This window comes from Lipotes vexillifer, unplaced genomic scaffold (genome assembly GCF_000442215.2).
Source record: "Lipotes vexillifer unplaced genomic scaffold, Lipotes_vexillifer_v1.1 scaffold86, whole genome shotgun sequence".
Lineage (NCBI taxonomy): Eukaryota > Metazoa > Chordata > Mammalia > Artiodactyla > Lipotidae > Lipotes > Lipotes vexillifer.
The window spans coordinates 5033054-5044951 of NW_006785406.1; the positions used below are offsets into that span (position 1 = coordinate 5033054).

Consider the following 11898-nt stretch of genomic DNA (forward strand, 5'->3'; position numbering starts at 1 on the left):
TCTGGTCCGCCCACTGGCCCTCCCCTTCTCGATGCGCTCGCCCCGCCCCTTCCTGCTGCCCCGCCCCATCTCACTCGTCTGGTCCCGCCCCCTCCTGGTACTTGGTGGCAAGGAGCGGCGGCCGCCGGCGCCATGGGGACTGCCTCGTCGCTCGTGAGCCCCGCCGGCGGGGAGGTGATCGAGGACACGTACGGGGCGGGCGGCGGCGAGGCCTGCGAGATCCCGGTGGAGGTGAAGCCCAAGGCCCGCCTGCTGCGCAGCTCGTTCCGCCGGGGCGCGGGGGCGGGGGCGGGGGCCGGGCCGGGTTCGCTGCCCCGCGGGGCGGGCGGCGGCGGGCTGCTGGGGGCCAGCTTCAAGTCCACTGGCTCGTCTGTGCCCGAGCTGGAGTACGCGGCGGCCGAGTACGAGCGGCTGAAGAAGGAGTACGAGATCTTCCGGGTCAGCAAGAACCAGGAGTTGTTATCCATGGGCCGCCGCGAGGCCAAGCTGGACACGGAGAACAAGCGGCTGCGGGCAGAGCTGCAGGTAACGCCGGGCCCGGGCGCTCACCGGAGACGGCCGCGACACCCGGGAAACTGAGCCCCGGGGCCGCCTTCCCACCGCCCTGCAGCCTCTTGGCCGCACTGCCAGTTGGACCCCTGGACGCCTGACTGCTCGGCATTTAAATTTGAGGGGACGTACTGTCTTGGGGTCTAAACTGATTCCTTAACTAACCGCCCCCACCCTTTTCTGTTTCTGGTGCATTCATTCAGATGCCCTGAAGCAATTAGCCTGAAAGTGTCCTGAAGCAACATATGCTAATCTCCAGAGAAGTAGGTCCACATGGGGCACACATATACACCAAAGACTTTGGTGACATCTGTTGAGGCAACTCATCAAACCCTTCCTAGGAGTTTTTAACCACGCCTCGCCCTCCCACCCCTCCACCCCCCCACAAATTTACATACCTCGGAGGTGGGGCTTCTGTCTCAGTTTCTTTTTTTTTTAATTTTTTTAAAATTTATTTTTATTCTTTTTTTAAATATATTTTTTAATTTATTTATTCTTGGTTTTTTTGGCTGCGTTGGGCCTTCCTTGCTAAGGGCAGGCTTTCTCTAGTCGAGGCGAGGGTGGGGGCTACTGTTCATCACAGTGCGCAGGCTTCTCACTGCCGTGGCTGCTCTTGTTGTGAAGCACGGGCTCTAGGCACGCGGGCTTCAGTAGTTGTGGCACACGGGCTTAGTTGTTCCGCAGCAGGTGGTATCTTCCTGGACCAGGGCTTGAACCCTTGTCCCCTGCATTGGCAGGTGGATTCTTAACCACTGTGCCACGAGGAAGCCCCTATTTTCGTTTCTTTGTGAAGTTCCATAGCTGTTGGATTTCAGTGATCAGTGAATTTTTCTGGCAGCCCCTGATTTTCACCACCTTAACTGCTGTGGTTGAAAATGTTCCCTAGGTATAGTCAAATTTCCTTAATCCACTTGATTAAATTACTCAAAAAACAATTATTACATGCCCTTCCTGTAATAGATCTATTTTAACTGATTATTAGGAAAGTTATTTTTTTGTGAGCAAAGGCGTGAGACTTTGTGTCATCAGCTTGGGGCCCCTCTGAGGGTTGTAGTTTGTTTACTCTATTTTTCTTTACTATGGAAGAGACTTCTGGACAGCCCAAGTGTTCCTGAGCCCATTACAGGAGGAATAGAATAAATACCTCAGACCTGATTTTTCTAGAAGGAAGAAGCCTTCTTCCTTCTAGACTAGTCCTTCTAGTCAATCCCTCTCCACCCCTACCCCACCCCCATTAGCTGTTGTATAATTGGCACTGTTATCTGAGAAGACATAAGCAGTTTTATCTGTTGTCTTACAGATTTTCCTATTGGGCAGTCTTAATGCACTTGCATGTATGAAATGGACTTATGCATTTCAGATATCTGATTTCATGCATCCAAGCCATTGTCTTGGACTCACTGCATATTGCAAAAGACTGAGGTGGAGGTAGAAAAGAAAGCCAGACCAACCAGGGTAGAGTGCACTAAGTGTTGACAAATGTCACAGTCCCAGGTTATTCGTGTTACGAATCCTGATTCCTTATGTAACCCTTTTGATACCTTTCTCACATATCTAGACATTTTTTAAAAACCTTCTGTATTTATTTAATTCATTCAGTCAGACATTTACTGGAAGCCTGTCGTGTATCAGGCACTGCTAGTGCTTGGGGCTAGCAAAAGGAGTAAGACATGGAGCCAAGGAGTGCACAGTCTCACAGAAGTAATTATCCTTCAGGTTAAATTAAGCCTTACAAGTTGTACTTTTTGTTCTCTTAAAGATGGGAAAGCTGAGGTGTAGTGAAGATTAAGAACTAGTGCAGTATTTCAAAGAAAAAGCATTAATTTCCATTGAAAGCTTAATGTCAAATATCTTCATTTATAATTCAAGCATATTTGCGGTTTTTTTTTCATTATGTGTTTGAGTAGAATGGCAATATGCAGTTCTTGATAACTGGTGAAAAAGTAAGTAGATGGTTAAAATTCTAAGATATTTAATATGTATATAAGATAATGTAAAATTTGGGAGGCATGCTATTTTTGTTATAAATAACGAGGTAAATTATTCCAGGCACTTCAGAAAACTTACCAGAAGATACTTCGGGAAAAGGAAAGTGCTTTAGAAGCAAAATATCAAGCAATGGAGAGAGCAGCTACATTTGAACATGACAGAGATAAAGTTAAGAGGCAATTTAAGGTAAATTTCATACATCTTTATCCCCAAAGTGATATGGAATAAAAGCAGTTTATTTTTAAAGTTCATATAATACTGCGATGAATAACCAGAAGTAAATGATGTAGGAGCCATGAAAGTTATAAGAACTAAACTAAAGCACTTTACATTTTTGAGTTGGACGAGGTAAACTTCAGGTAGTTTCAAAGAAAAGGTATAAAAGTGAACATTTTAATAGGGATTTGGGGGGGGGGCGGGAAAGGAAATTGTTTCTGTTAGGGGAAAGCATTTAGAATGTTTGGGGATGTTTTCTATGGGTAAGCATTACTGGCATTAAATGGGAGGGGGACAAATTTGCTAAACATCGGTAGCACACAAGGCAGCTCCACACTACAGACACACATCCTGCTGGAATTCCAGTGGGTTCCAGTTACAAAACAGTGATGTAGAGGTACGCAGATTATTCATCCTACAAAAGGGGAGATCAAGGACCAAATGAATATTGATTTTGTGAAAGAAAGAATTTTCCCTTAAAAGTTGATGATACAATTTTTGATTATCGAAAAGGGTTTCAAAATTAAAATCCTTCTTTTAAAGATTTTTAGGGAGACCAAGGAAAATGAAATTCAGGATTTATTGAGGGCCAAGCGAGAGTTGGAGAGTAAACTTCAGAGGCTACAGGTTCAGGGGATCCATGTATTTGATCCTGGAGAGTCTGATTCAGATGACAACTGTACAGATGTTACTGGTAAATTTATTTCCTATATATAATATTTTGAGATTTCAATATAGGTATAATGATTATAGAGCCAACTTTGAATCGTTTTACTTATAAGTAATTGCTGTTACAAATAGAGTTGCACGTTCTCTTTCTCAGTTGTTATGACAGCTCTTTTCTATGAAGTCCATGATGTAGAGGCTGAGGTTCCTTCTGTCTCATTGTTCTACCAACCTTAACCCATAGCTTTTCTCTCTCTGGTCTAAGCCCCTCTAAGTCCCAACATCACATCTACAATTTAGCCAGGGGGAGGGAGGGAATACCTTACTTTCCTTGAAAGCACAATCTGAAAGATATACAGTTACTCCTACTCAAACCCCATTGGCCAGAACTCTACCTAGGAAGATGGGAAAGTGTAATCATTAGCAGGAGAGCCATGTATCCACATAAAATTTGGGGTTGTGTCACTAAAGGAAGAAGGGGAGGATGGTTGTTGGAGGACAGTTAGTAGTCTCTGTCACATTATTTTTCCACATAATTGATATATTCTTTACAACTATCAGAATATCTGCATAATATTTCATTGAGTGGTTTCCAATACAGTTTTGTAAAATACTTTTAAAGTTTTTGTTTTACAATTAAACATAGAAAGTGTTTTTTCGAGAAATAAAGAAAAACTTGGAATCCTAGACTGAAAGGGTCCACTGTGTTCCAAGGAAATAATAATAAAGTGTGATTGATTTTGAGAAATATTCTATTTTAAATGCGGTGGAAAAATGCAGTCACTCTCCCATTTATTAAAAAAACTATAATTATATTCTTACAAACTGATGTATTTTGGAGTGAAATATGGCAACTGATAATTCCCTCTTAATTTTCATTTTAGTACCATTGGAATTTGACTAGCATCCTGGGAATTTTATTACTAACTTTTGAGAAAAAAAAGTGAAGTGATTCTTAATGGCATTAGTCCTCGTGATTGTTTCAGTATTGACATATGTTAAAATGTACAGGGTTTCAAAACTATTATATTCTAATTCTCTTAGCAAGTTAATAAAAACGAGTTAATATTTCCTCGTAGGTCTTTCTTCCTATTTCGATATAAACATGAAGAAGGAATGCTTGAGGGAATGTCACTCATTATTTGTCACCCACAAATAATAATCCCAGTTTTGCCAGAGATTTAGCCCAAATACCAGTTTACTTATGTTTAGTCAAGGATGCCATGAATTATTATTTATTAAAATAAATCAACATGTTCATAAGTACCTGTTGATTCAGACATTAATTTTTTTTGCTCTGAGAGGTTAAGAAAATGTGCTCTTTACATCCTTAGCTTACATCCTAATGAATTACCAATATTAATTACTGGTGTGCCAGTAATAGTCTTCCTTTGAAATTCTTTCCTTCACATTTTACACTGATACCTAAATCATACAGTTAGGAATGTTTTTTAGAATATTTTTGTTGGGGGGTGTTTTTAACTCCTCTCTGTTATTATAATTCTTTTGGTTATTGTATTCCTAATTTCTTTTCATCTTTCTCTTTTTAATCCCCTTTTTAAGTTTGAGGTGATAACCAGAATTATGTTAACCACCACCTTAGAACTTGCCAGAAGTTGGTGGCAAAGTACATTCAAAATCATTGTTTTGATTTCAAAATCAAAGTTTGAATATCTGTTGTATTTATAATATTGTAGTATTTTTTGCATTAGAAATCCATTGAATATATATGATAAGTTTTTGAAATTCCAATATAATTTGGTTTTCATCAGATGAAATCTCTTGCTTTTACAGCTGCTGGACCCCAGTGCGAGTATTGGACTGGTGGAGCCTTGGGAAGTGAGCCCTCCATAGGAAGTATGATTCAGCTTCAGCAGTCTTTCCGGGGCCCTGAGTTTGCCCATAGTTCTATAGATATAGAAGGACCCTTTGCTAACGTCAACAGAGGTAACACACGCCATTTGCCAATTACCTTGGTTAATGGTAGTGACTGTTTGTGTACTATAATCTTATGCTGGGAAAACTGCCATCAGCAGAGCATGAGACTTGTGTTTTGGTTGTCTTCCACTGTCAAACCATCATGTACTGGTACTTGTCACTGACCAGGAATGATGAAGTTGCATAATTCACATCAGGATCAGATGTTTTAGTTGAGCGGTGAGAGCCTAATGTAGATTAACTGAAAAACAGTAGTGTTTAGTCTTTCCCTCTGCATCTTTGATGGTGTCGAAGGTTAGAGAAGTTGTGGAGTAGAGTACAAAATTTCAGTTATATAATATAGTATTCTTATTCATTATCTTTTATATAATTTGGTATCCAAGACAGCTCTTAAGATCTGTTCAGAATTTCAATACCACCTCAGATCTGAAATGTTATAAGTAGCTCCACTCTTTTCTTAAAACTTTGAAATATAGGGACTTCCCTGGTGGCACAGTGGTTAGGAGTCCACCTGCCAATGCAGGGGACACGAGTTTAAGCCCTGGTCCAGGAGGATCCCACCTGCTGTGGAGCAACTAAAGCCATGGCTGCTGAGCCTGTGCTCTAGAGCCCGTGATCCACAACTACTGAGGCCCACATGCCTGGAGCCCGTGCTCCACGACAGAGACAGGCCACTGCAGTGAGAAGCCCACGCACCACAACAAGCAGTGGCCCCTGCTCACTGCGACTAGAGAGAGCCTTGCGTAGTGGCCAAGACCCAATGCAGCCAAAGATAAATAAATGAATAAATAAATGTTTTAAAAGCCTGAAATTATTTATCTATTAGCAAAATGAAAATTATTTTTTTATTTATGCATTTTGAATTAGTCAAATATGTCTTAAAATATTCATTCTCACTATCTTTTGGTTATTTTTTGTTTTGTACCATTCTTGAACTTTCGTTTTGACTCAATGTATTTCAAGAATAATAAGTAGATAAAACTATAGGCCAGCCTGGGAATGTAGGCTCTCCTCAAGTAGCAAACTAATTGAACAGCCCATGTTGCCTAGTTCACTGACATTTGACTGGAGCCAACGGGTACCCTAGGAAAGACCACTGGTGACATTGATTGCTTTATGTCCCAGGATAGAATTTGAGGTTAGAGAACTGATTGCCTTCTAATATTCTAGAAGCTTTGTCGGTATTACAAGTGAGATCAGATGATGCCTGTTGTTTTCTTTCAGACTTTTGGGGAATCATCTTGTCAACTGTTTTCTAGTAATTATTTTTCGGGAACTTATGAGAAATTTTATTTTCAGATGACTGGGATATTGCTGTAGCTAGTTTATTACAAGTTACCCCCTTGTTTTCACATTCTCTGTGGAGTAACACTGTCAGATGTTACCTCATTTATACAGATGAAACCCAGCCCGAAATGGATCTTTTCCTTAAGGTGAGGGCATTTATAAATTCTGTATTCACTGATTTAAAATAAAGTTAATATTGTGTCCTGGTTATGACACTACTGATTGCCTGAACCAAGTAGTTTACTACCCACTAGATTATGTCTTAAAGAGTAGGAAGCATCTTGGACTTTTCTTAAGAAAACGTCTTACTCAGTATTATCAGTATATTCATTTAAGACCTTGGAACTTTATGCTTTTGAATGCTTCATTACACGTTCTCCACAGTGTTTACGGCCCTTACTGATGGTGCCTGCTATAGTTAATACCTGCCAGCTCTATTCTTGAATCTGTTTCAGATTATGTCAAAATTTAATCCTTGTCATGGTTTTAACTTTTTCAAGGCAGCCATTGGGGTTAATCTAAGGCAGGGGTCAGCAAACTACAGCCTGTGGGCCAAATCTGGCTTGCAGTCTGTCTGTGTATGACCTAGAGCTAAGATTGGTTTTTACAGTTTTAAACGGTTGAAAAAAATCAAAAGAAGAATAATATTTTGACATGAAAATTATATGAAATTCAAATTTTGGTGTCTATAAATAAAGTTATATTGGAACACAGCCACGCTCAATGTATTGTCTCAGGTTACTTCTCACTAATGGCAGAATAAATTATGATGGAGGCTAAATGAACCACTAAAACCTCTGCCAAAACAGCCAAGTTCTTAAGCTGTTATTAATTTGCCATCTGGCCCTTTACAGAAAAGTTTACCAACTACTGTTCTAACTGAATTTTAAATAAATATGCATGTCACATGCTATACCTGCTATATTAGCATCGTCTAGATTGTTGATTAATAAGTTCATTTAGCTTTCCTTTTTGATAATACTCAATTTTGGTAAAAAGACAAAGTATTTTGAAAACCAAAGCTTCTACTCACTAAGTATAGGCTGTTCCCAAACACATGTTGAGGGAATTACTAACTTATTGCATAATACTAATCATCATACTAAGTACCTTAATTTGTTATAGACCAACATATTTTTATATCTGTTTGTTTTAGTGTTCTAATATATCACGGCAGACACTTTTTACTATATAAATCTATGGATTTACATTTTTCACCCTATAACAATAAACAAAAGTCATTTGTAATAATAATAATAAAAATAAATAACTACCAAAGCAAAATAGTCTAATACTTTACTCCTGTTGTTTTTGGTTTATTATGAGATAAATCATTTTCTGAGCTAGGAAACAGGAAAGTTGCTAAGCTATTACTATTTTTATTTTATAGAGAAACTTGCCTTTTCTCTTAAAGATCTTCTTTAAGATGTGATCATATAATTTTTAAAGATTTAAATTAGAGAATATCCAACATAACCTTTTTGATTTTAAGTAGTATGAAGCTGACTAGATCTTTAGTTAAATAAGCTGTGCTTTCTTATGTTTTAATTTGTTTTTAGGACTATTCACCTAAACTTAAAAGAATGTGTGAGACAATGGGATATTTTTTCCATGCTGTGTATTTTCCAATTGATATTGAAAATCAGTACCTCACTGTAAGAAAATGGGAAATTGAGAAGAGTTCATTAGTTATCTTATTCATTCATTTAACCTTACCAAGGTAAGCTGAAAATTCTATAATTTATTATAGAAGTTAAACTCATAAATAGAATTGAGATTACCAGATGACCTTGAAAGATAAGTTCTAATTGCATTCTTACAATCAAAAACAATCCATGAAATTCAGTAAATTCTATGACTTTTAATACGTGAATAAAATAAAAAAAGTTTCACACTGTTAGGCTTGTTAATAGGTTATAAGATTAACATCATTAATGTAAAGATCATTTTAATCAGAGGTCAGCAACCTATGGCCCTCAGGTCAAATCCAGTCAGCCACCTGTTTTTATAAATAAAGTTTTATTGGAGCACAGGTATGGTCATTCATTTATGTATTGTCTATAGCTGCTTTCACACTACAACAGCAGAGTTGAGTATTTCAACAGAGACTGTATGGCCCGCAAAGCCTGAAATGTTTACTAGCTGACCCTTTACAGAAGAAGGTGGTGACTCCTGATTTCAATAATCAGCATTAACCTTCATTATTTTCTTTCTTCAGATACAGATTTAGAGGCACTTGAACACTTGCATAGGTGTTAAATCATATTTTTAATTCTCTGAGGAGCTAACTACTTAAATCCAGTGAAGTGAGCAGTTTTCTTATAATGTGAAATATAATCACACCAATGAATCTAGTCTACAAATGAAGCTTTTTTTTTTTGTTACCAGTTAGATATATAGATAGAAGACAAAGTAAGATAGATAGGAGGTTAAATAAGAAGTTAATTTTTCTTTCTATATTTTCTATCTGATTGGATTTAATCCTTCCAAAGCATTTTTCTCTTTTTATTGAGGACCAACTCTGACTTTAACTGTCTTTGGAAATGTTTGGAGCCCTAAGCTTTATGAGAATCCCTGCAATATAACCTATCATTGATCCTTAAGACTCTACCCAGAGACCAGGTGGCCAAGGAGCTACGTGGTCAAGGAACCTTTTCCCAAAATAAGTTTAAGGATTCCTTCAACTTGATTTCCTTTAGTTGGAGTCCTTTACCTCCCCTTCCCTCTTTTATTTTCCTGTTTTGTTTTTATATTAAGAATATATCTGGGGTATCCCTGGTGGCGCAGTGGTTGAGAGTCCGCCTGCTGATGCAGGGGACACGGGTTCGTGCCCCAGTACGGGAAAATCCCACATGCCGCGGAGCGGCTAGGCCCGTGAGCCATGGCCACTGAGCCTGCGTGTTCAGAGCCTGTGCTCCGCAACGGGAGAGGCCACAACAGTGAGAGGCCCGCATACCACAAAAAAAAAAAAAAATATATATATATATATATATATATCCTGTTTTATTCTTTAATATCTAGGTAGTATTTTATCTTAGGTGATAGTATATGTCACTTGTTGTTTTTCTCTTGTTAATGCTTTAATCCTTAAAACCATGCTGTTTTTTCTTTCTGTTTTCTTCTTTTTGCTTTTTTTTCCTGTTTCGTATTGGGGCTGGTATTTTAGTTTTTTATGCAAATTCTGAATCATATAATGGCTTTTCCCTGTATACACACAGTAATTTGCCTTTCTAGACAAACTTTCATTTAATGCTTTTTAGAAAGGGGAATTGTTTAGTTTTTCTTGTGGTGTAGAAAACACTAGTAGGTTATTTGAAGATTTTTCTGGAATTTAAATAGGAATAGTACAAGCTGTAGTTACGGTACATTGAGCATAGTTAGAATTTTTTTTTAACCTTTACCACAGTCAAGATTTTAATAGCTATCTAACCTTCCCCATCTGCCTCTGGATCTTTCTTACAGTGTATCTGGGGTATAAGCGTTCAGATCATTTATTCAATGAGTAAAGGCTAAAGGACTACAGAAGAGAAAAATCTTGAAACCTTGAGGCTGATGATATTTGTGTTTTAACTTGAAATTATATAATTGTGAATAGAATTAGGTTTTCCATTTATTTGCAAAGTCTCATGAGTATGGACCATTATTTTGAGCAATGTTTAACAGTATTTTTGAGAAGTTTTTTTAAATTAGATTTTAAAAAATTAAAATTATGTATGCTTTAAAATTTAATTTATTGTACCTACTCTCATTGTCTGCTAGTGAATATATTATACTTTAATATTGACACTAAGCTAGAACAGAGCTGTAAAAACATCCATTTTTGGAAAGTTTCACTTATTCTGCAGCGGGGCCTTTTCTGGCCACCTGTCATTGTAGTAAATCCCCCTTCTTGGCACTTAGGTTAATTGACTAACTGTGTGCTGCTACAGTGCAGTATAGCACAAGAAATACTGATTTCCAATCTAGCTTGTTATTGGAAGACTGTGAAGAAGCTTTTCTGAAAAACCCTGAAGGCAAACCACGATTAATTTATCATCGTTTGGAAGATGGGAAAGTCAGTTCTGACTCTGTCCAGCACCTGATTGATCAAGTTTCTAACCTGAACAAGACCAACAAAGCCAAGGTAAAATTCATAGGTGGTTTTTAAGAACATGCTTGACAGAGAGAGGCGCTGGCGTGTTTTGGGAGAGGAAGGAAGCCAGCGGGGCTGGAGCAGAGCGAGTGAGGGGACATAAGTAGGAGCGGTCATCGGGGCCGATGCTGAAGAACCTTGTTTTTTTTACTTAGAGTGAGGTGGGGAGCCATTGAAGGATTTAACCAAAAAGGAAGAATTGACTGTGGTTTGGAGGGAAGGTAGTGGGATAGGGCAGAGGTGGAGAGCTGTTGCCATCATCCAAGTGAGAGATGCTGGTGGCTTAGACCAGGGTGGTGGTAGAGGATGTGATAAAAAGCAGTAGGGGGCTTCCCTGGTGGTCCAGTGGTTGAGAGTCTGCCTGCCGATGCAGGGGACACGGGTTCGTGCCCCGGTCCGGGAAGATCCCACATGCTGTGGGCCCGTGAGCCATGGCCACTGAGCCTGCGCGTCCGGAGCCTGTGCTCCTCAACGGGAGAGGCCACAACAGTGAGAGGCCCGCGTACCGCAAAAAAATAAAAAATAAAAAAATAAAGCAGTAGGATTCTGGATAAATTTTGACAGAGCCAATAGATTTCCTAACAGATTAGTTGTGGACTATGAGAGAAAGAGAGGCATCAACAGCAATATGTGCCTCAAAAGTGTATGATCTGTAAGTGGATAAATCAGAATCTCTACTGTGCTTTTTTCCCAAGCACAGAGTCCTTCTATCTATTATTGACCAAGGATTAGTGTAAGGAGGAGCCTTTTCATGGTAACCTTTCCTGAAAGCATTGGGAAAAGCCAAAAACTGATGATGAGTAGAAGGATTTGATCATCCCTAGATGCATGGTAGGATATATTTTAGAATAGAGATTACAGGCTTTGCATTACTAACTTGGTAAATGTTTATAGTTAGTGTTAAGAATACAATCAAAAACAACTCTAGGGCTTCCCTGGTGGTGCAGCTGTTGGGAGTCCGCCTGCCGATGCAGGGGGCGCGGGTTCGTGCCCCGGTCTGGGAGGATCCCGCGTGCTGCGGAGCGGCTGGGCCCGTGAGCCATGGCCGCTGGGCCTGCGCGTCTGGAGCCTGTGCTCCGCAGCGGGAGGGGCCACAGCAGTGAGAGGCCCGCGTACCAAAA

The 11898-nt window shown here is 39.5% G+C and overlaps 1 protein-coding gene across 1 annotated transcript in view; it reads left to right on the top strand.

The window, feature by feature from the left end:
* Positions 1–123: 123 nt before the first annotated feature.
* The window catches only part of LOC103070918 (nephrocystin-3), a gene marked incomplete at its 3' end in the record, with an annotated part of 25488 nt that continues 13713 nt past the window's right edge, over positions 124–11898 (top strand). The window contains exons 1-7 of the mRNA XM_007457571.1: positions 124–525; positions 2599–2724; positions 3298–3448; positions 5215–5367; positions 6658–6791; positions 8205–8365; positions 10612–10768. Coding sequence (XP_007457633.1) covers positions 133–525; positions 2599–2724; positions 3298–3448; positions 5215–5367; positions 6658–6791; positions 8205–8365; positions 10612–10768 — 1275 coding nt within the window. The remainder of the gene's footprint in view (positions 526–2598; positions 2725–3297; positions 3449–5214; positions 5368–6657; positions 6792–8204; positions 8366–10611; positions 10769–11898) is intronic.